A 26775-nucleotide genomic window follows, 5' to 3' on the forward strand; every position below is an offset into this window, starting at 1 on the left:
CAATCAATACCATGCAAGGGACAGCCGGATGCAGGTGATGCCCTGGAACAAATCGGAATATGCCTGCTGGTGCAACTGCATAAAACCCAGCTCTTTTTAAATTCCTCTAGGGGCTTTTCTTAACAATTAACCTAACACCCCATGTGCAGAAGGGGCAAGCAAAATACAAGATATAGCACCAACTGTCAACCTATTCGGGCCATTGGATCTGCCGGTATCCTCTGGACTAGTCCTCCTCGGCAGCTAGCTACAGCGCTGTATCGTAATGACACCCTCACTATAGGCTTTGTATTTAAAAAGAGATGCAAATATCTAAATAGGAATAGAAATCTTCTCAGAATTAAAAAAAAAAAAAACTCAAAACAGCACCTGTGTTTTTTAACCCTTCCTCTGCCATGCGGAAAGCCCAACCTACCTGCACTGCATTGGGCAGGAGACTCACAAGTGAAACTGACTTTTGAAACAGACCCAAAGGAAAGCTCTGCATACACAGGTGCTGGAACGAGGGGTGCAGCACCCCCTGGCTTGAAGTGGTTTCCATGATACACAGGGTTTACAGTTGGGTTCAATGGCTCTCAGCTCCCCCACTATACAAACTGTTCCATCACCCTGTCTGCATAGCTCGAAAGCTTGTCTCGTTCGCCCCTAGAAGTAGGTCTTGTCTCTCTCTATAGAAACCTCATCAGATAGAAATATTTCATCTAATCTCACTGATCAAGCTGCATGCAATTTTAAAAAGTGATGAAAAGCACACTCAGTGAATAAAGTGCTTCTCCTATGAGTAAGTGGAGAGGCTATTAGTGACATGGGAAAGCAACTTACAAAAAACCCAGCAACCACCATACAGCGTATTTGTCTTGGGCCCAAATTAAAGTCAATGGGAGCTTTGCCACTGACTTTAATGGAAGCAGGCCCATTGAGGGCATCCTTTAAACACACTGTTAGTACCTCACAGCTGTATATCTGAATAGTTTACTGATTCTGTACACAGTTACATAATGAATCCAAGGCTGCTTAATCAAGAACCATAACAGCAATGAAATAGGAGGAATGCAGTTCAAGGCCAAAAGAGACAGCAGATGTACTGGCAAGAGAGATAACATTCCAACCCCCCTGCTTTACAATATACACAGAAACTAAGGAACAGCCCCGTGCTAATGACACTCATGAAACAGACATCCCAGTGCTAATGACACTCATGACACTCCCGTGACAAAGGACCAGGCACGTCATCACATGCTGTATGTACCTACGCACCTGGGTTTGAAAATTCTGGCCCAAATTAGGTACCTAAAGCCATATTTAAGCAACTGATTTCCAAAGATGTTGAGCGCACGCAGCGTCCACTGACCAAACTGGTAGCGGTGGCAGCTCAATTCTCCGGAAAAAAAGGACGACGGTTTACGTGTCGAAATGTGAATGTAGGTTCCCATGTGGAAATGCTGGCCCTACTTTCTGTACTTTGGGGGTGGGGAATGCTGGAACTGTACAACTCAAGCTATCGGGCAGTGCATCTCCGTCACCGCTCCGGTTAACTTTGTGAAGAACTGGTCCATATTCAGCAGAAATTATAGACAAGGGGGAATTCACCCTAGAGCAGAGGGCCCAGGAAAACCATATAGGTTTGAATGGGACCTCAGTCATGTGTTTGGCATTGGGCTGAATATAAACAACAACACACGTTGCCTTTGATTCATTAGCTGAACAGGCACAATGCCTTGGGGAGAGGGAAACTGCTATTCAAACAGTACATTGCGCAGAAAAGAAAACGGACATGAAAAGTGTTAGTCACAGGCAGGTTTTGGTAAAGTCTGCTTTAAATTAAGCGCAAGCAAGTGATCTAGCCTCCAGTATGGGGAGAGTTTGTGATGAGCAGGTTACAGAGCCCTGCAGGTTCAGTAACACACACACTGCATTTTCACAGCTGACTTTCAGCACAGCTCAGCCTTGCAATGTAACGGATGAAGCAGGAAGAGACTCTGGAGCTCCACCGACACAGGTCGTCCCATCAGCTCCCGCTAGGTGGGCTGGGTACTTCGCTTCTCCTGCTTCATTTCAGAAGGTGACTCAGCTGGTCCTGAAGATTTGATGAATGCTCGACGCTGGGGACCAGACAGAAGGAAGTGTTCAAAGTCAGATCAGCTCCCCGAATCTCTGTGTTTTGGTTGCTAAATACATGCACATGCCAGTACCACTTGTGCGTGAGGGAACAGAACTGCTCCGTTAGAGAAGCTAGGAGGGGAAAATACCTTGTGAATCAGACAAGACCCATGAGAATGAGGATTAGAAAACATGCCTTATAGTTACAGTTTCAAAGAGCTTAATCGGTTTAGCTTAACAAGGGGAAGGTTAAGGGGTGACTTGATCACCATCTATAAGTGTCCACATGGGGAACAAATATTTAACAACGGGCTCTTCAATCTAGCAGAGGAGGGTATAATGTGAGCCAACAGCTGGAAGTTGAAGCTAAATAAATTTAGACTGGAAATAAGACGTACATTTCTAACAGCGAGAGTAATTAACCATTGGAACAATTTACCAAGGGTCGTGGTGGATTCTCCATCCCTGGCAATTTTTAAAATCAAGATGGGATGTTTTTCTGCTCTCGGAATTATTTTGGGGAAGTTCTGTGGCCTGTGTTATACAGGAGGTCAGACTAGATGATCAAATTGGTCCCTTCTAGCCTTAGAATCTATGCATCATCCAACCCATATCCCATGCCATCACAAAGGCGAGTTGTCTGCAAAGCATGTGACCGGACCAAAGCCAAAAGAACTCAGCACATCTACAAGCACAGAGCGAAGCTTTCCTTTTGCTCAGAAACCATCACAGATCAGAAAGAGTCTGGCGAGTGAGGAACGGTTACAAAGATCCCAAGTGACCTGCAGAGTCTACTTAAACCCCGCAGAGAGGCTGAATGTCAGACGACAGGGGGACTAAACTGAGCCCTGATACAAGTGGGCATAATGCACCCAGGAGGCAACGAGGGCTCCATCCGCTTATGCCAGGGCTACACTGGACCCCGAGCGTGGAATAAAGAGCAATCAGGATCTGGCTTAGGACGCCTAGTGCATTTCATTTGGAAGGATCACAAAGGACTTCACAAACCAAATGACTAGTTGCAGAGAGAACGAGTAGGGTTGGTGGCAATTTACATTTCTTCATAACAAGTTTTAAAAGAAAAATGTTGTTTCATTCGGAATTTCAGGATTTTTTTTTTTCATTCTTGCAATGAAAAAATTCAAAACAAAAAGTACATTTCCATTTCAAAATGTCCCTTGCATTTTCCCCCCTTTCTCCCCTCACACTGCTGCTAAGATACCATGGTGATGGAGCTTGAGATAGGAACTTGGCCAGGATACTAGGATGAACACCCAACTCCTGCAAAAAACGCAATGGACTCTTTAGTGATCACGAGCAATCGGTGCCTTGGTGTTATATCTCATCCATATCCCCGCTAACAGTACAGCATCCCCGAGAGGGGAAAGATCACCCCCTACTGAGTCATCAACATGACTTCATGCAGCACCCTGAGTCTTCCTTGGAGGTTCCTTATCCAAGCAATGGCCTGGTGTGACACCGCTAAGTTTATGAGCAGATTGTTCCCTTCCTTGTACCGTGGGGCCACATCCAGCTTCCTCTGGAGAAAAGAAAACCTCACGCCATTGCTAGGACATGCTGCCTTCATGTCATTGCAGATTTACTTGCTGAAAGTAGAAAGCCCAGCCAGGCATCATGCAAACTATGAGAGAGAATCAGCACGGACTATCTGCTGAGAGTTAGCAAGAGAGGCGTAAGCATAATAAATCGGCCAATAAAACAGGCTATACTCACTTCTTCTGAATAGCTTCTTGTCTAGACGAGGAAAGAAGAGAAGAGAAAAGGTATTGTCGGAAAAAATAGCAACGGGGCTAATTATGTGCTGGTAAAAGGGGCTCGACTGACAGCTCCGAAAACTGAAACCATCAATTTGTCTTTAGAACAGGTCCAGCGGGGGCAGCAGCAGGGCACCAGGTCTCAACTCTGACCTGGAGGACAACCTCTTCAGGTGAGAGGGGAGCCCTGTCTCCATGACCTATTCAGTCCTCAGCTGATTGCTAATGGGGGTGCGTGTGTGTCTGTGTGTGTGGGGGGGGGTGCGGACACCCTCACCCTCTAGGAACTTGATGGAGACTCATCAATTCATGTCTCACACCCACCAAACAGTCATCACATGGTGATGACTACAGGTGACTAGCGTCCTGGACAGAATTCAAACTGGTAGCCTAGAGCTGGAAAGCATCGTGTTGAATATGGAGATTTTTTGCTGGCAGTTGTATACTTTATCCAGTTTATCCCATGTGACTAGTTCAAGGGACAATGGCTGATGTAGTTTAACACCGAAAGGGACGTTGCAATGTGTTTGATCTGAACGGCGTCCCTTTAACAAACTATAGGCCAGCATGGTGAGCTGGCGATAGAGGCTTCCAAACCACGGCCTGCTCGGTCCCAGCAGAGTGGGGGACAGGAGCCCTCCCTCCTGCTGGAATGCCCCATTTTGGCCAGTGCTCAGACCAGGCTCCATGCAAAGCCACCACAATGTGGGGCCTTTAAGGGGAATGAAAGGGGTCTCTAGGAGATCAGCCCCACAAAACCTAGAGTACCCATTGCCCCCTACTTACTGGTACTGGAGATGAGTGGTTATGATCGCCATCTTCCTTAGACTCTGCAAAGCACCAAAGGAGGAATTACTGTCCTGAGCATCTCAGCAGAATGAGTATGAGCTGTTCTAGAATGGTGACAACTCTACATATCCCTGCAGCAGCTTTTCCCCCCCTCCCCGCCCCCCCCCCCCATTGCAACCCAATGGAGCTTATAGGCTACAAAGGAAGAGTTCACCTCACTCACCCTGAAACACAGCTACCTCAGGGGAGCTCTTGAACGACTATCACAAACAACCCCGAAAAGACCATTTCTCATCGGTTCTGTTCAGGCCCTTATGCTGCGCTCATCCCCGCAGCACCTGAACACTTTCCACTAGCGCATTAAGTGATGGGACGGACATCGCTCGTGTGTGGTTTGTTCTCTCATTCTCTCTCCAGGATGCAGGGAAGGGTCGTCGTTTGGTAGGATTTTAAAAAATACAAACACACGCTGCTATATGTTTCTGTTCGAGGAGGCAAGGTCCAAGAAAGGCGCCTTGCACTTGGATTGGGCTCCTCAGCCCGACCCCTTGCGTTCAGCCCTGTTAAACACCGCATCATTCCTACTAACGTTGAATCCAACCTGCTCTCAAATCTCTGCCGTGCTAGTGCCTTGACCAGCTGCATTGTGAGTCTAATCCACTGCCCAGAGCCTTGTGTTGTTCAGAACTAAACATCTCCTGCATTAGCTTCATGCCACTGCTTCTTGCCTGGTCAGTTTGACCTTGCAAGGACAAGCTCACTGATCCTGGAATACTACTGATTGGAGCTGCCTCCCCTGAAAGCAAATATTCTCCCACAGAAACGTGAGAGAATAAACAAGTCCAGAAAACAGCAATGGGGACATTTCTACCCGATCTAGCAAATTTCACTTCAGGACTTTACTCACCCGTCAGTGTCATGAAGTGTAACGAGCCACAGGCCAACAGCAGTTGAAATATAAGTCTGCTGAGGGGAAGGTAAAAAGTGTGCAGCAATACTAAAGACTCTGAACCCCTTCAGTAAGGGGATAATTCAGCACAGACATGGTGCAGCACAACCATTACTGCTCCGGAGATCCAAGCAACTGTGTCTATTACAAAGGATTCTGGTGTTGTGAGCTTCAGGGGAACCCCACAGTTTTGCTTCTGCATTTCAAGAAATCAAAGCTGGCAAGTTTGGTGAAGAATTCCTAGATGTAGTAAGCCCATCCCACTGCACCAGTGCAAGACTGGCCTACAGTGCGCGCTATCAGAAAGAATTACACTACAACAAAATAATAATAATCTGCACTTCTATAGCACCGTCCAGGCCATGATCTCAGAGTGCTTTGCAAGCCTCAGTGAACTGAACTTAACAACACCCCTGAGAGGTCAGGGGACATTATCACCATTTTACAGATAAGGAAACTGAGGCCGGGAAAGGTTAAGTGCCTGATTTTCACTGACTTCAATGGCAGCTGTGCGTGCTCAGCACCTCCTGAAATTAGGCCATCAATGACATGCCCAAGTTCATGCAGGAAATCTGCAACAGAGCCAGAAACAGAACCCAGATCTCCAAAACCATGCTCTGAAGTGTCCCCAGCCTCTGTTTGCCGGAAGCTGGAAATGGGCGACAGAGGATGAATCACTTGATTCCCTGTTCTGTTCATTCCCTCTGGGGCACCTGGCATTGGCCACTGTCGGAAGACAAGATACTGGGCTAGATGGACCACTGGTCTGACCCAGTATGGCCATTTTTATGACTCCTAGATCTGTACTTAAGCCACAAGATTCCCCTTCCGTATTCTGCACTGATGAGTAGGATGCACTGCCTTTCAGCCCCACTCTCTGTGCCAAAATCCAGCGCTTCCTATTAATCAGAAATGCCATTACTTCAGCAGATAAACGTTCCTTACATCTTCCGAGTGCAGGATGGCATCTTCTTGCATCACCATGTTTCTAGCAGCATGACCCAGGAGCTGAAAAACAGACACACAAACTGCAGTCAGAAGTCCCAGGCCACCGGGGATTTCTTGTGGCTGCCACTCAACAGATCTGCACACGGAATTGATTTAATTGGGAATTCACTTCATTGGGTTTCTTTTGGAATTAACTCTGCAATGATCATTCCTTGGATGAAACAGACTAGCAGAGAACTGGGTTTCCTGCAGCATCTTTCATGAAAGCGGTAACAATGCGCTTTACAGTGAGATATGGCGTCAGCAGTGACAGCGATGGTGTAGGCAAATGCAGCAGCCAGTGCACTCAAGAATGGTTCTGCGGTTTTACTAGATAGGGGGTGCGCTGGACTTGGGGATCTGCCATCTCAGGGTCCGGAAGTATTTTCCTCTCCCTAACTTTTGGGATTTGGGGAAGGCCACGCTCCAGGTCTCCAATGCACTGGCCAGTTCTGGAGAGGATTTCCAGAGGTTAAGACTGTACATATGCATTCTGAGTCAGCGCCCCACACCCACATCAGGTTCTCATTCATCCCCTGTGCTGTGTCCACACAGCAGATTATGCTCGGACCAAGGACGGGGCAGAGTGACTGCTCCCAGGCTGAAGGCTCCAGGTCAAGGCCTGTATCAAACACACACGAGCTGTATTCATCCAGAGCCCCCCAGGCTGTTTGGCTGGGAGATTTTAGTTACACTCGGGCCCTCCGATTGGAATGGGTTGCTGGGGCCGCCCCATCAGGCTCAGGGGTGCTCCACTGAGGGGGCACGACTGGGCGCAGCTCGCAAGGGGACACGCGCTGGGTCCCAATCTGCTGCAGGGATGCCAAGGGTGCTCGGAGCGCAGCGGGGGAAAGAGACCAGGGAGGGGAGGAGCAGGTCGCTCCCCCACCCCAGCCAGACCTCAGTCCCCTTCTCAGGCAGGGGGGAGGGGAGGGGAGGGAGAGGCGGGGGGGGGCCCCTGGGGCAAGGGCAGTTCCCAGCATGCACTGCTCCGCCCAAGCCCCGCTGGGAGCGTCCCGCAGCGTGGGCAGCACAAGGCAGCGAGGTGACGTTTTGACCCTGCTCCAGCCGGACCCAGAGACCAGAAGCCCTGGCCCCCCACGGAGCATTCCCCCGGCCGGACTACACTTCCCAGCACACCCCGCGGCTGGCGCGCTGCATGCTGGGTGTTGTAGTCCCGGCGGCGGGCCCTCACCTCGGAGCTCCGCGAGCCTTTCAGCACCTGCTTGGTGAGGGCGATCACGTCGGTGCCGCAGCCGGTCACCCTGTCGATCAGCAGCCCCTTCACCGAGCGGCCGAACCGCGCCTGAGCATCGGCCGCGCTCCCTGCCGGAGCCGCCGCCATCTTGGGGCTGCCACAGTCTGCGCCCCGCCCCCTCAAGGCCGGGCGACGGCAAGCGCCGGAGGACAGACTAAAAGGGAAGGCGAAGCAGGGTCTGGGCGCCTCCTGGCTCCAGCCTGGCCATGGGGATGGGGCTGCCCTGCCAGGGATCGGTGGCACCAGCCCCCAGAGGGGTTCTGCCTGGTGGTACAGGTCTCTGCAGCAGGGGCAGTGAGCTTTGCAGTGAGGGGCACATGGCCCTGGTTAGTGACCCGTCGTGGGGTCCCATGGGCACCCCGCCCTGGGCGAGGTCCTAGGCCACATGTTTTGTTTGGAGGGGAGAGGGTTTGCCAACCCCTTGCACTATTCAAGCACAGTTTCCTTGCAGAATCCTCACTCTGGCAGCTAGGGCACAGAGCGATTTCAGCCTGATACCTCCCAGGTCCTGTCTGGGAGAGGATACATTGTTGCTCCCCTTTCCTCTCACCCCACCACCCCACTCCCTTGCAGTGATCCAGGTTTCTGGGGCAGCTGCTCCTAACGACTCGGTCACCTGGGAATATGAAATCTCTGATCATACCCTGGCCAGTTCAAACAAGCTGTTTCTCAGCCCCGACCCCTCCACGTGATTTTTGGCAGCACGCTGTCAGTGTGGTGGGGAAATCGAGGCAGGGCGGGGATGGGGGGGCAATGTTCTGCAGCCGCAGGTTGAATAATGAGCTCTCTGCAGTGCCAGACGTGCACTGAGCCACAGGCAAGGAGCCTCAACCCCCCGACACACAACTTCTCCGCTCAGCGTTCCCAAACCAGGGCAGGCAACAACAAAGGGGCACTTCCCAGCCCTAGTGGGGCCCTGTCACAGGAACAGGCAGCGGGAACACTGACCTGATCCCCCACCCCATACGACCCCGCGCTTTCCAATGGCCATGTGGGACTATGGGGCAACTTCAAAAATCAGGGCCAGCTGTGAGATGTCCTGCCCAGCAAGGGGCACTTGAGAGGTATGCCCGGTGGCTGTGCCCTTCGTGTTGATCCCAACCAGCTGGCAGTGCTGTGCCCAGCTCAGAGGCTGGGTCAAGCATGCGCAGTGTCTGTCAGATGCTTAGTTTTATGGTCCCCAGTTGCAGGGCTCTTGTCTGTGGGGGTGGGAAGAGGGTACGGGTAACGCTCAAATTCCTGCCTTGGCAACTTTGTTTACAGCCATGCAGCTAATTCGCCGTACCTGGATGATTTGCCATCTGCTGTCTTTAAAACAAAGGCACCTGTGACAGCAGCCCGGCACGTGCCAAGACGAGCAACACTAAAATAACAACCCTCTGGCCTCAGCCCAGCCCTCCTGATTGACCCTGTGCTAACAAGCAAGTGTGTGCAGTGCAGCAGAGCCAGCCAATCCAACCCTACAATAACAAAACTGCCTTGGGAGCCAGTGACCTGTATGTGCCCGGCTGTTGGTTACTTCGCTTCTCGTTGATTACTGAGGTTTGTCTACACTACAGGCAGGGCCGGCTCCAGCGCAGCAAGCAGGTGTTCGGGGCGGCCAATGGAAAGGGGCGGCACGTCCGGCTCTTCGGCGGCGATTCAGCAGCAGGTCCCTCAGTCCCTCTCGGAGGGAAGGACTTGCTGCCGAATTGCCGCCGAAGAATGAAGCGGCGCGGTGGGGCTGCCGCCAAAGTGCCGCCGATCGCTATCGCGGCTTTCCCCCCTCCCCCCTCGCCACCACTTGGGGCGACAAAAACCCTGGAGCCGGCCCTGACTACAGGGGCTAGAGCCTCGATACATAGCTATGTCAGTGCAACCTGTAGTGTAGACGCTGCCTATACTGATAGAAGGGTCTTTTCTGTCACTGTCCCAGCAATGATAGCTAGGTCGAAGGACGCATCCTTTCGTCAACCTAGCTGCATCTACAAGCTCAGCTTTGCTACAGCGGTCAGCGGCATGGATTTTTCACACCCCTGAGAGCCATGGCTATGCTGACCTAAACTCTAAGCATAGACCAGGCCTCAACGTGCACAGGAAAAAGTTCAAAGCATCCACTTCCCTTCAGAACGATAACAATGCTTCTTATTTACTTTTCATCATAGGATCTCAAAGTGATTTACAGACACTAGGGAGTCGGTCGTCCCCCAGTAGGCAGGAGAGTATAATTAACTCCATTTTGCAGATGGGTAAACAGGCCCAGAAGGGCTAAGTGACTTGCCCCAATTCACATAGCAAGTCAGTGGCAAAGTTGGGCATGGAACCCGAGTCTTAGCTCCCAGACCCCTGCACTGCCCACTTGCCAACACTCCTTTGATATTATAACCTTCGGCCCTAGCTTTCACGTCTTGAGATTGCTCTTCTTACACCGCCTTGGGAAAGACATCGCTGGTCTTGGCCCAGGGAAACGCGTCATCTTTGTACTTGTAAATAAACTGCTTCCTGGCTGCTTTAAAGGCAGGATGACTGCTAACATACTACCAATGTACTGCTGCTAATATAACAGTTTGCACTGCTATAGCTCTTGAGAGTCTCAAAGGAGATGATCACGTGCCTCAGAGCTCCCCTCACTCATTCTCATGGGTAAGTCGTATCCTTTTTATTTGGGGGAAACTGAGGCACAATGCAGGCCTACATCCCCGCACCTGCATTGTCATTTGCATTACTTCCCCTCCCACTGCCCCCGTCTCATTCCCCCAAGTAGTAGCTTTACAAACCCTCGGAAAAGTAACTGACGTTGTCCACTTCCTCAAGCCCACTCTGCTAAATCTGTCCCCAAGGGTACAGTGGAAATCAGGCAGCATCAGAGAGAGAACTCGGAGCTCGGCCAACACGACAAGCCCTTAATTGCAGCACATGTGGTTTATCTTCGCTCTGGAACATACCGTCTTGTCCGTGTCATTTAAGCGTACGCTCCGAGCCCTGTCCTGGCCATTACCTTGAGGAGTTCAAGGGAACCCAGCCACTGAGGACAGCTGGCAAGGCCACCAGAATGGAAAAGGGGGGATGCTGGGAAGCTGGGACAGCATCAGCCTTCCCGATGGCAGCTGGAAGGATGTCATGGAGTCTTGACTCCATGGCAAAAAGGAAACTGACCAGACTTAAACCAGATGTAAACCCAAGCAGCCGCAGCAAGATGCCCATTGTAAAGGGGCAGCTAGTCCTTCATCGAACCATAGGGTTAGAAGGGACCACAAAGGTCATCTAGTCTAACCGCCTGCCAAGATGTCAGATTTGTGGTGGCTAAACCATCCACGACAGATGGCTCCAGCCTCCTTTTGAAAACCTCCAGTGAAGAAGCTTCCACAAGCTCCCTAGTCGTCTGTGCCATTGTCCTACTAGTCTTACAGTTAGGAAGTTTTTCCTGAGATTTAATCTGCCATTCCGTAGTTTGAACCCACTGCCCTTCATCCTGCCCGTTTACGCAGTAGCAAAAATATTCATAAAAATACGCTGCCCTTCTACAGAACTTTCCATCCCACCATCTCAGACTGCTCCACAAGTTAATTAGACTGCACAATACCCCTGTGGATGTATGTTCCTCACTCTCCAATCTTAGAGCAGTTCCCTTTCATGGTGACGGCTGGATCCTGCCATTAAACCCAGTAGGTAGGAAACGGTTCTCCAGAAGCCCCCCTTTGAGCCCCAATGAATTGTAACTCTGCGTGGCAGCAGAGCGGTGTCGGCTTCATTCACGGCAGGCTGGGTTCATTTCCCACGAGCAGCGGGAGAAGACGCACTCACGGTACATGTACACCCTACCCCAAGGCTGAGCCAGAAAACAAAGCATTGCTTTATCACATAGCTCATAAGCTGCAAAAAAGCAGAGGTGAAGCCATACTTAACCACAGCACTACTCCACACCCCAGCCCGCCTTTTCCCAGAGAACACACAACCCGTGGCTGCCCTCTGTCACAGAGGGCCAGTTGAAGAATGGGTACAAAGTTTTGGAGGCAAATTTCTCCGGTTAATTCACTCCCTCCCCAGGTGCCGTGGGACGTGTGCTGAGCACTCAGAATGCCTGCAGGTGGTCGCGGCACCAGCTAACGAGGCCCTCCGGTGCTCTCGGTGGGCGCAGAGAAGGGAATGTGCATGAGGCAGGCAATAAAGTTGCCTCATGTCTCAGACTTGGGGTCCAAATTCTGCTCTGAGGTAAATCCCTTGCGACGCCATTTTGTTCGGCAGAGGCTCTCCACAGCTGCACCCATGTACCAGGGAGCCCCTAAGCTAGAGCGGGCTGGTGCTTTTTCTCCCACATGGTGTCTAACCTGTGGGGAATCAGTGCAAAAGGAATCCACATTCATTGCTAAAGATTCAGGGCTGTGAGGCCCACCTCTTTCAGGCCACCTTTCAAGAGGACTCCCACTGCCACAGGAAACCCCACCACGTGGGGTCCTGTCCCGCTCCATCCTCTGCCGTGGCTCTTCTTCCAGATGTGTCTCCCCCAGTAGCGTAGCTAGGGGGGTTCAGGGGAAGCGTGGGGCACAATGGTTGAGGAGCCCGGCCACTTCGCTCCTCCGGCCGTGCCCGCCACCCCACCCCAATGGCTCCTCTGGAGTCCGGCCGTGCTGCCCCTCCCCCCTCCCCCCCCTTGCCTGCAGGACCCCAGCGGCGGCCCGGCAAGATCCGCTTTTGAAAAAAATGCTGGGCTGCCCGGGCGAGGGAACCAGGAAGCTGCCGGGGAGAGGGGATCTGCCCGCCAGCTGCTGCCCGCCCACTGCTCCGGTCCCCCCAGCGCCCGGAAGAAGCGAGCAGCGCCCGCCCGCCACCCCTTCCCCTGCGCCTGCCCCCCCCCACCAAGCACCTCCGAGGGGGGGCGCAGCATGGCCGCAGCGTGGACAGAGGAGTCGGGGGGGGGGCGCGGAGTGGCCAGAGGAGGAGCCAAGCAGGGGCACCTTTTTTATGTTTGCTCCCCCTTCACTGAGAAGCTGGCTACCCCACTGGTCCCCCCCTCAGGGGGTCACCCCCTGGCTACGGCACTGCCGCATGAAGAAACTGCAGCTGGGTTCACCCAATGTGCTGCAAACACAGGAGCAGACATCATATGGCACAAGGGCCTTTTTAACGTCTTCGAGTACATCTGACATTGTGGTACTTCCTACGGACGGGGAAAGGCCATGCATCAGAGCAGGAAGGGTCCTTTAAGGCTGTTCCAAAAGAAGCCAGTTCCCTTATGAGTTGTTTCCTGTTTGATCGAAAAATAACTGTCCTTCTTTCTACACAGTGGAACTATGTAACTGTAGAGCCTGGATATTTCAAAGCACCCCGAAGGCACTTGAAAGAGAAGGTTAAGGGGTGACGATCACTGTCTGTAAATACCTATGGGAGGGACAGACATTTGAGATTAGCAGCTGCTTCAGTCTAGCAGACAAAACTATGATGGAAATATCCCATCTCCTAGAACTAGAAGGGACCTTGAAAGGTCATTGAGTCCAGCCCCCTGCCTTCACTAGCAGGACCCACTACTGATTTTGCCCCAGATCCCTAAGTGGCCCCCTCAAGGATTGAACTCACAACCCAGGTTTAGCAGGCCAATGCACAAACCACTGAGCTATCCCTCCCCCAACAGCTAATGGCTAGAAGTTGAAAATGGACAGGCTTAGACTAGCATTAAAGGTGCATATTTTTAACAGGGAGGGTAATTAAACACTGGAACAACTTACCCAGGGTTACGGTGGAGTCTCCATCACTGGCAAATATTAAATCCCGTTTTTCTAAAAGACCTGCTCTAGTTCAAACAGGAATGAATTCAGGGAAGTCCCATGGCCTTTGTTATCCAGGTCTGATCACTTGGGGAATGGACGCTGTTAATGTGCCTTTTGTGGCTAGCCATACAAACCGTCCTTCTGTGCCATTTAGTCATTTTGGCTGTTCCAATAGCCACTATCCAGATACTTTGGCAATATAAAAACACAGCCGTGGTCCCTTCTCTGAGCTCTGATGTTTGGTGCCCTCCCTAGCTCCTTGTTCCCAGAGTACGCAGTAAATCAGGTGAGAATGGCTCTAAGAAGTGGGTTTTAAGTTGGGAGATCCAGTGGTGTTGGCTCCCTATTGATTCAGAGGGAAGACCGCCCCTCTACTGGATTTCCAACACCACTTCCTGCAGCACTTCACGGCTCCTCCAGCAATGTACTGCTGACCTAGCCCGAGGCTACTTAGCTCATGAGAGCTGCCTAGATTCCTGCACAAGCATACGGGTCCCCAGGGAGTCACTAAGGAAGGGCTCCTGATTATTAACAGCACTGGATTAGGATGCTGAAGGCCTGGGTTCAAGTCCCACCTTTGGCCAGTCTCTTACTCCTTGAATGGTCCCCATGTGTACAATGGGGATTGAAATCTTCCTTTGTCTAACTGGATTGTAAATGGTTAGGGGCCGGGATTGGCTCTCGCTGTACAGCACCTGCTCCAATGGGGCCACCATCTCACTTGGGGCCTCTAGCTGCCACCCTAATGCACATAACAGTAAGAAAGTCTTGCCATGTGTCCTGGCAAAGGTAACGCTCCCTAGGTTTGCTCTGACCCCGAGGCTCTGCTGATCCTCCCTGCCTGCCAAACCCACAACCCCTGTTGATATTGCTGGGGATTTTCTGGGATTTTTAGGAGCTGGCAAAGACCAGCTCAAGACGGATTCTGCTCTCGCTGCGCTGGCAGCCGGGAGGCTGGCTGCATTCCAGCCCAAGTGAGTGGTTATCTTCCAAGCTATTGATAACACAGCCCTCGGCAAGGCAACAGGCAACCCCAACCAAGGCAATGTCAGTGAAAGCCTTTAAAAGGGACTGCGCCTCGCTCGCTCCGGGGAGAGCTGACAGCCACATCGAAGGACGATGGTCCCACTCCTGGGCGCGCTGCTCCTGGTGCTGGCACTCCTCTCCTTCTGGAGACTGGCAAAGGGGAAAACAGAGCCCAGGCCCAAGTACCCTAGGAGCTTGCCCTCTCTGCCCATCATCGGGAGCCTGCTACATCTGTCCGGTAACCCCCAGCTCCACCTCCTCTTCCACAGCCTGCAGAAGAAATACGGCAGCCTCTACTCCCTGAAGATGGGCTCCCACTACATGGTGGTGGTGAACCACTACCTGCATGCCAAGGAGGTGCTGCTGAAGAAGGGAAAGATCTTTGCCGGCCGGCCCCACACCGTAAGTAACCCACACGGCCCTGTCCCTCTAGCTGCCTGGGAGAGAAAGGCAGCAAAGCCTAGTGAGTAGAGCACAGGGGTGGGAGACCTGGGTTCTATTCCCAGCCGGCTGGGGGTCCTTGGGCAAGGCATTTCCCCGCTCTGCGCTTCAGTTTCCCCATCTCTAAAAGCAGGGGAATAATACCCCACCTTGCAGTGCTTTAAGATCGTTGAATGACAGGTGCCAAACACACTAGGGCAGTGGGTCAGACCCTTTCCACTATGGTGACCCCACATTTCCATCTAGTCAGAAAGAAGGGGAGGAGTGACTGTGAGACCCATCCACCCCGACTCCCCGACCTGTTCATAGCCCCCAGCTTGAGGTCCCACACAAGGGGGGGGAACCATGCTCCTGTTAACCCTTCAGCTGCTGTGCTGGAACTAAAGCCCCTTTATTCATGTAGGTGGCACCCTCGTGATAAAGGTGGCTGGTTCTCAGGGTACCCAGGCTCGTGAGTCACCTGGTTACCCCCCGACCTCCAGCATACAGGAATTCTGCTTGTGCTTAGCTGGAGGCCAGCTCCTAACACCACCAGCCTGTTAGCCAGCCAAGCACTCTCCTCCGGGCTAGGCCTTACTTTGCCTTGCAGGGCAACAACAGGTGCACCGCACTTCCCACATCCCTTTGAAGTGTTGCCCTGGGCTAGCCAGCCCTGACACTGGCTACGCTCAGAAATCCCAGGCTTGCTGTCCCCAAAGGCACAGTCTATGCATCAGAGGGTCAAATTCAGCCCCAAACCAGCGCTTGATTTAACACCACAGCCCAGAACTATATTTATAGTGAAAACACAACTAAGTTTGTTATCAGAGTTTAGAGCTTCAGGAGCTGGTGAGTAAGGAACCTGGACACAAAGGGTTACACATACAACAAAATAATACCATGCTTTCCAGAGACTAAACAGAACTCACAGGTTCACCTCCTGCCTACAGCAGTTTCTCTCACCCCAAATTTTGACCAAGGCTGGTTGTGATCCGGTTTTCATGGGTACCAATGCACTGCCTGTTTACTTCCTAGGGGCAGGAGAAGGGGGTGTTAGGGTGACAGGACAGCAATTGTGAAAAATCAGGACGGGGTGGGGGCTAATAGGAGCCTATATAAGAAAAAGACCCAAAAATCAGGACTGTCCCTATAAAATCGGGACATCTGGTCACCCTAGGGGGTGTCCTCTTTGTCTTCTCTGTGCATCCCCAAAGTTTATTATCCGTCCTCAGAGGCAGTATCACCCCTCACCCCCACCATCACTTGTTTTTTCTGTGTGCTCTTCCCTGTTGTGTTCGTGTCTCTCTGTTGACTTGGTATATCGATCTGCACCCATTGTGTTAGCTTCCTATGCTTTATTTACACGCTGACAGAGAAACGGGAACAAACATCCTTTCTCTGCCAGAAAACTTGTCTGGCCAACGCTGTCTTGGTACAGACGTTAAAACGTATTTCCAGTCTCTGTGCATAACACCTCACGTAGTCTCTGTACATACATGTCACAATGCCTCTGATGACCAGTGTGACCCCAGCTTTCCCTTTAGACCTCACCTGACATTCTTTGGTGAACCAGAATAGACAGCCCAGAATCCGGCTATGTCTGAAACCGCTTGTCAGCTGGCATTGAGAGGGTCTCTTGGGTCACAACAGGGTTACTTCGGTATGTGACAGTAATGACCCCACCACGGCAGTGTCTCTACTCACAGCTGGCTCCTGAAGGCCACTCGGGGTTTTTTCCCCTTTGCTTTATTTATCCCCACAACATTAGCGTGACCCTGCTGACCCAGGCTGCAGGTCCAGGGACATGTATGTGTCCCAGAGGAACCCCCTGGCCACATTCCCCTTCTGGTTTCAATGGGGGAGGGCACGTCACTTCTTGTCCCAAACTGTTGGGTGAGACTGGCATGCACCGTTAAAGCGGGGCTGCGTTCCATCCCAGAGGTGGCTGCATTTCAGTGCTGGGTTAAGCTGCTCTGGTGCCTGCTTAACATGCAAAGCTCTCGTAGATGCTCTGGGATGAAATGTGCTCTCGGGATGGTTTCACTGACTGTGTGTAGGGCTTTACACATCCCCAAAGGGCCAAATTTACCATTGATCCAAGAGAGCAGCCCCAGTGATGTTGAATTTGCGTAGGGCCAGAAAGTGAGGGGTGGGAGGAGGAGGGCTCGGTGGAGGTGAAAGTCTGCCTCCCCAGCCCTAACCAAGCAGACTGGAACTGCAGCCAAGTGGGCAGGACAGGAAGACATGCCAGCCACTCCCACGCCGCCACTCCATCAGCCCTGTAACTCCAGCCGCAGACAGGACAAAGCTCAGGCACCAAACCCCAGAGACCTGCGGGCCGGAGGCCAGGCTGGCCCATTTCCTCCCCCGTCGAATCCCAGCCACGCTGTTCCTTAAATATCCAGAGGGGGGCACCAGTGCCCAAGACAAGGCACTCCTGTGTGCCACGCAGGTTACAGGCGCTGTCCCCGTTGTTCACCCCGCAGCGCCCGGGGGGACTTGGAGGCAGCCCTGTGTGTCCCCCATGGCCACGCAGAGCACTAGACCTTGGCTTAGCCCCTTGGGCTCGGCCGGAGCTAGGCACTGCACGTCTGATCCAGGTCAGGTCCAACGCCCGGGGGGCCCCAGGGAAGAACCCTGCCGTCATCAGGCCGGGATGGTGCAGAAGTGGCAAGGTGACATCGCTGGCTCCCAGGCCAGGCTTTCCACCCCCCTCTCGCTGTCCTGCCAGCGGCGGAGGAGATTGCTATGTCCCTCTCTTCGCCCTCAGGTGACCACCGACATGCTGACCAGGGACGGCAAAGACATCGCCTTCGCCAGCTACACCCCGCTCTGGAAATTCCAGCGCAAGCAGGTGCATGCGGCATTCTCCCTGTTCGGAAAAGGGACGCTGGGCCTAGAGAACATCAGTAAGTGTTGCTCCCCTGCCTCTGCATCTAGGGAGGCCGGCCAACCGCAGCAGAGGGGACGGATGGGGCTAGCGGGTAGGGTGCAGCGCTGGCAGCCAGTGGACCTGGCTTATATTCCTGGCTCCACCACAGATTCCTTTGGCAAGTCACAGTAGTGTTCTGTGCCTCAGTTTCTCCCATCTGTTCACTGACCTACCCCACGTTTGACCTACCCCACATCTATCCCGGGCTATCCCAGCCCCGGGCTCCCCGCACGCACGGTACCGCCGGTACCTCCCAATCCCGCCCTGCAGGCCTCGGGCTATCCCAGCCCCGGGCTCCTCGCACGCACGGTACCGCCGGTACCTCCCAATCCCGCCCTGCAGGCCCCGGGCTATCCCAGCCCCGGGCTCCCCGCACGCACGGTACCGCCGGTACCTCCCAATCCCGCCCTGCAGGCCCCGGGCTATCCCAGCCCCGGGCTCCCCGAACGCACGGTACCGCCGGTACCTCCCAATCCCGCCCTGCAGGCCCCGGGCTATCCCAGCCCCGGGCTCCCCGCACGCACGGTACCGCCGGTACCTCCCAATCCCGCCCTGCAGGCCTCGGGCTATCCCAGCCCCGGGCTCCTCGCACGCACGGTACCGCCGGTACCTCCCAATCCCGCCCTGCAGGCCCCGGGCTATCCCAGCCCCGGGCTCCCCGCACGCACGGTACCGCCGGTACCTCCCAATCCCGCCCTGCAGGACCCGGGCTATCCCAGCCCCGGGCTCCCCGCACGCACGGTACCCGCCGGTACCTCCCAATCCCGCCCTGCAGGACCCGGGCTATCCCAGCCCCGGGCTCCCCGCACGCACGGTACCGCCGGTACCTCCCAATCCCGCCCTGCAGGCCCCGGGCTATCCCAGCCCCGGGCTCCCCGCACGCACGGTACCGCCGGTACCTCCCAATCCCGCCCTGCAGGCCCCGGGCTATCCCTGCCCCGGGCTCCCCCCACGCACGGTACCCGCCGGTACCTCCCAATCCCGCCCTGCAGGCCCCGGGCTATCCCAGCCCCGGGCTCCCCAAACGCACGGTACCGCCGGTACCTCCCAATCCCGCCCTGCAGGCCCTGGGCTATCCCAGCCCCGGGCTCCCCGCACGCACGGTACCGCCGGTACCTCCCAATCCCGCCCTGCAGGCCCCGGGCTATCCCAGCCCCGGGATCCCCGCACTCACGGTACCGCCGGTACCCTCCCAATCCCGCCCTGCAGGCCCCGGGCTATCCCAGCCCCGGGCTCCCCGCACGCACGGTACCGCCGGTACCTCCCAATCCCACCCTGCAGGCCCTGGGCTATCCCAGCCCCGGGATCCCCGCACGCACGGTACCGCCGGTACCTCCCAATCCCGCCCTGCAGGCCCCGGGTTATCCCAGCCCCGGGCTCCCCGCACGCACGGTACCGCCGGTACCTCCCAATCCCGCCCTGCAGGCCCTGGGCTATCCCAGCCCCAGGATCCCCGCATGCACGGTACCGACGGTACCTCCCAATCCCGCCCTGCAGGCCCTGGGCTATCCCAGCCCCAGGATCCCCGCATGCACGGTACCCGCCGGTACCTCCCAATCCCGCCCTGCAGGCCCTGGGCTATCCCTGCCCCAGGATCCCCGCATGCACGGTACTGCCGGTACCTCCCAATCCCGCCCTGCAGGCCCCGGGCTATCCCAGCCCTGGGCTCTGCACGACATGCCTTAATCACAACGGGGGCCCTGTGAAAAGCACGATTTCACGGCCTGCGCGGAAAGCGCAGCATTAGCCCTGTCCCGTGACTTTCCCAACAGCAGGGCGGAGGAAGTGCCATCCGCGTGCGCCGGTCTCGTGCTGCGTGCGGCTCACTCCACGGCAGCAGTTCAGAGGGGGTCGGCAGCTGGTTGCAGGCGAGGCCCATAGCTAGTGGCACCGCTGCTTGGAAAACGAGCTACGAGGCGCAGCGAGCGTGAGATCAGCCCACACGGATGCCTGGTACTGCTTCCTTCCGGTCTGGGGACGACGTGGTGGCTGCGCTTATTCTGGGAAAATCGATACTTTACCCGTGACGCTGCTGGGAATTTTTACCAAATCAGCCATGAGTTTTACTGGGCCTGACTCATTAGCTGGGACACACGTTGTTTTTCCAGTCTCATCTTCCTGGCCTCCCCCACAGCCCACAGGCATCGATTGCATCAGCCCAGACCTCATCACGTTACCTGCTCCCCTGCTATTCCGGTCATGGGCTCCCCCACAGCGCTGCCGATACCCCTCGAGCTCAACCCACAGCCCCCTGCTAGTCCAGTCACGGGCTCCCCCAACAGCGCTGCCAATACCCCTCGAGCCCGACCCACAGCCCTCTGCTATTCCAGTCACGGGCTCCCTCAACAGCGCTGCCCATACCCCTCGATCCCGACCCACAGCCCCCTGCTATTACGGTCACGGGCTCCCCTACAACGCTGCCAATACCCCTCGATCCCGACCCACAGCCCCCTGCTATTCCAGTCACGGGCTCCCCCAACAGCGCTGCCAATACCCCTCGAGTCCGACCCACAGCCCCCTGCTATTCCGGTCACGGGCTCCCCCACAGTGCTGCCAATACCCCTCGATCCCGACCCACAGCCCCCTGCTATTCCAGTCACGGGCTCCCCCACAGCGCTGCCCATACCCCTCGATCCCGACCCACAGCCCCCTGCTATTCCGGTCACGGGCTCCCTCAACAGCGCTGCCCATACCCCTCGATCCCGACCCACAGCCCCCTGCTATTCCGGTCACGGGCTCCCCTACAACGCTGCCAATACCCCTCGATCCCGACCCACAGCCCCCTGCTATTCCAGTCACGGGCTCCCCCAACAGCGCTGCCGATACCCCTCGAGCCCGACCCACAGCCCCCTGCTATTCCAGTCACGGGCTCCCCCAACAGCGCTGCCAATACCCCTCGAGTCCGACCCACAGCCCCCTGCTATTCCGGTCACGGGCTCCCCCAACAGCGCTGCCGATACCCCTCGATCCCGACCCACAGCCCCCTGCTATTCCAGTCACGGGCTCCCCCACAGCGCTGCCGATACCCCTCGATCCCGACCCACAGCCCGCTGCTAGTCCAGTCACGGGCTCCCCCAACAGCGCTGCCCATACCCCTCGATCCTGACCCACAGCCCTCTGCTATTCCGATCACGGGCTCCCCTACAACGCTGCCAATACCCCTCGATCCCGACCCACAGCCCCCTGCTATTCCGATCACGGGCTCCCCTACAACGCTGCCAATACCCCTCGATCCCGACCCACAGCCCCCTGCTATTCCAGTCACGGGCTCCCCCACAGCGCTGCTGATACCCCTCGAGCCCGACCCACAGCCCCCTGCTATTCCAGTCACGGGCTCCCCTACAACGCTGCCGATACCCCTCGAGCCCGACCCACAGCCCCCTGCTATTCCAGTCACGGGCTCCCCCAACAGCGCTGCCAATACCCCTCGAGCCCGACCCACAGCCCCCTGCTATTCCGATCACGGGCTCCCCTACAACGCTGCCAATACCCCTCGATCCCGACCCACAGCCCCCTGCTATTCCAGTCACGGGCTCCCCCACAGCGCTGCCGATACCCCTCGATCCCGACCCACAGCCCGCTGCTAGTCCAGTCACGGGCTCCCCCAACAGCGCTGCCAGTACCCCTCGATCCCGACCCACAGCCCCCTGCTATTCCGGTCACGGGCTCCCCTACAACGCTGCCAATACCCCTCGATCCCGACCCACAGCCCTCTGCTATTCCGGTCACGGGCTCCCCCAACAGCGCTGCCAATACCCCTCAATCCCAACCCACAGCCCCCTGCTATTCCGGTCACGGGCTCCCTCAACAGCACTGCCCATACCCCTCGATCCCGACCCACAGCCCCCTGCTATTCCGGTCACGGGCTCCCCCACAGCGCTGCCCATACCCCTCGATCCTGACCCACAGCCCCCTGCTATTCCGATCACGGGCTCCCCTACAACGCTGCCAATACCCCTCGATCCCGACCCACAGCCCCCTGCTATTCCGGTCACGGGCTCCCCCAACAGCGCTGCCGATACCCCTCGATCCCGACCCACAGCCCCCTGCTATTCCGGTCATGGGCTCCCCTACAACGCTGCCAATACCCCTCGAGTCCGACCCACAGCCCCCTGCTATTCCAGTCACGGGCTCCCCCACAGCGCTGCCGATACCCCTCGATCCCGACCCACAGCCCGCTGCTAGTCCAGTCACGGGCTCCCCCAACAGCGCTGCCCATACCCCTCGATCCCGACCCACAGCCCCCTGCTATTCCGGTCACGGGCTCCCCCACAGTGCTGCCGATACCCCTCGAGCCCGACCCACAGCCCCCTGCTATTCCGATCACGGGCTCCCCCACAGCGCTGCCGATACCCCTCGATCCCGACCCACAGCCCCCTGCTATTCCGGTCACGGGCTCCCCCACAGTGCTGCCGATACCCCTCGATCCCGACCCACAGCCCCCTGCTATTCCGGTCACGGGCTCCCCTACAACGCTGCCAATACCCCTCGAGCCCGACCCACAGCCCCCTGCTATTCCGGTCACGGGCTCCCCCAACAGCGCTGCCCATACCCCTCGATCCCGACCCACAGCCCCCTGCTATTCCGGTCACGGGCTCCCCCAACAGCGCTGCCCATACCCCTCGATCCCGACCCACAGCCCCCTGCTATTCCGGTCACGGGCTCCCCCAACAGCGCTGCCAATACCCCTCGAGTCCAACCCACAGCCCCCTGCTATTCCGGTCACGGGCACCCCCAAAGCGCTGCCAATACCCCTCGATCCCGACCCACAGCCCCCTGCTATTCCGATCACGGGCTCCCCTACAACGCTGCCAATACCCCTCGAGCCCAACCCACAGCCCCCTGCTATTCCGGTCACGGGCTCCCCCAACAGCGCTGCCAATACCCCTCGAGTCCGACCCACAGCCCCCTGCTATTCCGGTCATGGGCTCCCCTACAACGCTGCCAATACCCCTCGAGCCCGACCCACAGCCCCCTGCTATTCCGATCACGGGCTCCCTCAACAGCGCTGCCGATACCCCTCGATCCCGACCCACAGCCCCCTGCTATTCCAGTCACGGGCTCCCCCCACAGCGCTGCCAATACCCCTCGATCCCGACCCACAGCCCCCTGCTATTCCGGTCACGGGCTCCCCCAACAGCGCTGCCCATACCCCTCGATCCCGACCCACAGCCCCCTGCTATTCCGGTCACGGGCTCCCCCACAGCGCTGCCAATACCCCTCGAGCCCGACCCGCAGCCCCCTGCTATTCCGGTCATGGGCTCCCCCAACAGCGCTGCCGATACCCCTCGAGCCCGACCCACAGCCCCCTGCTATTCCGGTCACGGGCTCCCCCACAGCGCTGCCGATACCCCTCGATCCCGACCCACAGCCCTCTGCTATTCCAGTCACGGGCTCCCCCACAGCGCTGCCAATACCCCTCGATCCCGACCCACAGCCCGCTGCTAGTCCAGTCACGGGCTCCCCCACAGCGCTGCCAATACCCCTCGATCCCGACCCACAGCCCCCTGCTATTCCGGTCACGGGCTCCCCCAACAGCGCTGCCGATACCCCTCGAGCCCGACCCACAGCCCCCTGCTATTCCGGTCACGGGCTCCCCCAACAGCGCTGCCAATACCCCTCGATCCCGACCCACAGCCCCCTGCTATTCCGGTCACGGGCTCCCCCACAGCGCTGCCAATACCCCTCGATCCCGACCCACAGCCCCCTGCTATTCCGGTCACGGGCTCCCCCACAGCGCTGCCAATACCCCTCGATCCCGACCCACAGCCCCCTGCTATTCCAGTCATGGGCTCCCTCAACAGCGCTGCCAATACCCCTCGATCCCGACCCACAGCCCCCTGCTATTCCAGTCACGGGCTCCCCCACAGCGCTGCCGATACCCCTCGATCCCGACCCACAGCCCCCTGCTATTCCAGTCACGGGCTCCCCCAACAGCGCTGCCAATACCCCTCGAGCCCGACCCACAGCCCCCTGCTATTCCGGTCACGGGCTCCCCCAACAGCGCTGCCGATACCCCTCGAGCCCGACCCACAGCCCCCTGCTATTCCGGTCACGGGCTCCCCCAACAGCGCTGCCGATACCCCTCGATCCCGACCCACAGCCCCCTGCTATTCCAGTCACGGGCTCCCCTACAACGCTGCCAATACCCCTCGAGCCCGACCCACAGCCCCCTGCTATTCCGGTCACGGGCTCCCCCAACAGCGCTGCCGATACCCCTCGAGCCCGACCCACAGCCCCCTGCTATTCCGATCACGGGCTCCCCTACAACGCTGCCAATACCCCTCGATCCCGACCCACAGCCCCCTGCTATTCCAGTCACGGGCTCCCCCACAGCGCTGCCGATACCCCTCGATCCCGACCCACAGCCCGCTGCTAGTCCAGTCACGGGCTCCCCCAACAGCGCTGCCAGTACCCCTCGATCCCGACCCACAGCCCCCTGCTATTCCGGTCACGGGCTCCCCTACAACGCTGCCAATACCCCTCGATCCCGACCCACAGCCCTCTGCTATTCCGGTCACGGGCTCCCCCAACAGCGCTGCCAATACCCCTCAATCCCAACCCACAGCCCCCTGCTATTCCGGTCACGGGCTCCCTCAACAGCGCTGCCCATACCCCTCGATCCCGACCCACAGCCCCCTGCTATTCCGGTCACGGGCTCCCCCACAGCGCTGCCCATACCCCTCGATCCTGACCCACAGCCCCCTGCTATTCCGATCACGGGCTCCCCTACAACGCTGCCAATACCCCTCGATCCCGACCCACAGCCCCCTGCTATTCCGGTCACGGGCTCCCCCAACAGCGCTGCCGATACCCCTCGATCCCGACCCACAGCCCCCTGCTATTCCGGTCATGGGCTCCCCTACAACGCTGCCAATACCCCTCGAGTCCGACCCACAGCCCCCTGCTATTCCAGTCACGGGCTCCCCCACAGCGCTGCCGATACCCCTCGATCCCGACCCACAGCCCGCTGCTAGTCCAGTCACGGGCTCCCCCAACAGCGCTGCCCATACCCCTCGATCCCGACCCACAGCCCCCTGCTATTCCGGTCACGGGCTCCCCCACAGTGCTGCCGATACCCCTCGAGCCCGACCCACAGCCCCCTGCTATTCCGATCACGGGCTCCCCCACAGCGCTGCCGATACCCCTCGATCCCGACCCACAGCCCCCTGCTATTCCGGTCACGGGCTCCCCCACAGTGCTGCCGATACCCCTCGATCCCGACCCACAGCCCCCTGCTATTCCGGTCACGGGCTCCCCTACAACGCTGCCAATACCCCTCGAGCCCGACCCACAGCCCCCTGCTATTCCGGTCACGGGCTCCCCCAACAGCGCTGCCCATACCCCTCGATCCCGACCCACAGCCCCCTGCTATTCCGGTCACGGGCTCCCCCAACAGCGCTGCCCATACCCCTCGATCCCGACCCACAGCCCCCTGCTATTCCGGTCACGGGCTCCCCCAACAGCGCTGCCAATACCCCTCGAGTCCAACCCACAGCCCCCTGCTATTCCGGTCACGGGCACCCCCAAAGCGCTGCCAATACCCCTCGATCCCGACCCACAGCCCCCTGCTATTCCGATCACGGGCTCCCCTACAACGCTGCCAATACCCCTCGAGCCCAACCCACAGCCCCCTGCTATTCCGGTCACGGGCTCCCCCAACAGCGCTGCCAATACCCCTCGAGTCCGACCCACAGCCCCCTGCTATTCCGGTCATGGGCTCCCCTACAACGCTGCCAATACCCCTCGAGCCCGACCCACAGCCCCCTGCTATTCCGATCACGGGCTCCCTCAACAGCGCTGCCGATACCCCTCGATCCCGACCCACAGCCCCCTGCTATTCCAGTCACGGGCTCCCCCCACAGCGCTGCCAATACCCCTCGATCCCGACCCACAGCCCCCTGCTATTCCGGTCACGGGCTCCCCCAACAGCGCTGCCCATACCCCTCGATCCCGACCCACAGCCCCCTGCTATTCCGGTCACGGGCTCCCCCACAGCGCTGCCAATACCCCTCGAGCCCGACCCACAGCCCCCTGCTATTCCGGTCATGGGCTCCCCCAACAGCGCTGCCGATACCCCTCGAGCCCGACCCACAGCCCCCTGCTATTCCGGTCACGGGCTCCCCCACAGCGCTGCCGATACCCCTCGATCCCGACCCACAGCCCTCTGCTATTCCAGTCACGGGCTCCCCCACAGCGCTGCCAATACCCCTCGATCCCGACCCACAGCCCGCTGCTAGTCCAGTCACGGGCTCCCCCACAGCGCTGCCAATACCCCTCGATCCCGACCCACAGCCCCCTGCTATTCCGGTCACGGGCTCCCCCAACAGCGCTGCCGATACCCCTCGAGCCCGACCCACAGCCCCCTGCTATTCCGGTCACGGGCTCCCCCAACAGCGCTGCCAATACCCCTCGATCCCGACCCACAGCCCCCTGCTATTCCGGTCACGGGCTCCCCCACAGCGCTGCCAATACCCCTCGATCCCGACCCACAGCCCCCTGCTATTCCAGTCATGGGCTCCCTCAACAGCGCTGCCAATACCCCTCGATCCCGACCCACAGCCCCCTGCTATTCCAGTCACGGGCTCCCCCACAGCGCTGCCGATACCCCTCGATCCCGACCCACAGCCCCCTGCTATTCCAGTCACGGGCTCCCCCAACAGCGCTGCCAATACCCCTCGAGCCCGACCCACAGCCCCCTGCTATTCCGGTCACGGGCTCCCCCAACAGCGCTGCCGATACCCCTCGAGCCCGACCCACAGCCCCCTGCTATTCCGGTCACGGGCTCCCCCAAC

General features: G+C 57.3%; 2 protein-coding genes across 5 annotated transcripts in view; one reads left to right on the top strand and one right to left on the bottom strand.

Annotated features, from left to right (window-relative positions):
- Positions 1–956: 956 nt before the first annotated feature.
- BORCS7 (BLOC-1 related complex subunit 7) lies at positions 957–8001 on the bottom strand. Of its 4 annotated transcripts, none has more exons than XM_065552621.1 (6): positions 7823–8001; positions 6559–6621; positions 4662–4705; positions 3835–3855; positions 3323–3381; positions 957–2102 (listed from the first exon to the last, which is right to left on the bottom strand). In XM_065552621.1, exons 1-6 carry the CDS (start codon positions 7943–7945, stop codon positions 2068–2070), a joined length of 345 nt encoding a protein of 114 aa, XP_065408693.1. In that variant the 5' UTR covers positions 7946–8001; the 3' UTR covers positions 957–2067. The 4 variants fall into 4 exon arrangements, with proteins under 4 accessions (XP_065408693.1, XP_065408692.1, XP_065408695.1 ...); XM_065552620.1 differs by having other exon boundaries at positions 7796–7997; XM_065552623.1 differs by lacking the exon at positions 3323–3381 and having other exon boundaries at positions 7823–7997.
- Positions 8002–14646: 6645 nt separating this feature from the next.
- LOC101933089 (steroid 17-alpha-hydroxylase/17,20 lyase) overlaps positions 14647–26775 on the top strand; it is a 33040-nt gene continuing 20911 nt past the window's right edge. Inside the window, exons 1-2 of the mRNA XM_065552625.1 lie at positions 14647–15030; positions 17819–17957. Of these exons, the coding sequence (XP_065408697.1) occupies positions 14722–15030; positions 17819–17957 (448 nt within the window). The 5' untranslated portion in view covers positions 14647–14721. The remainder of the gene's footprint in view (positions 15031–17818; positions 17958–26775) is intronic.

This window comes from Chrysemys picta, chromosome 7 (genome assembly GCF_011386835.1).
Source record: "Chrysemys picta bellii isolate R12L10 chromosome 7, ASM1138683v2, whole genome shotgun sequence".
In the NCBI taxonomy this organism is placed as follows: Eukaryota; Metazoa; Chordata; order Testudines; family Emydidae; genus Chrysemys; species Chrysemys picta.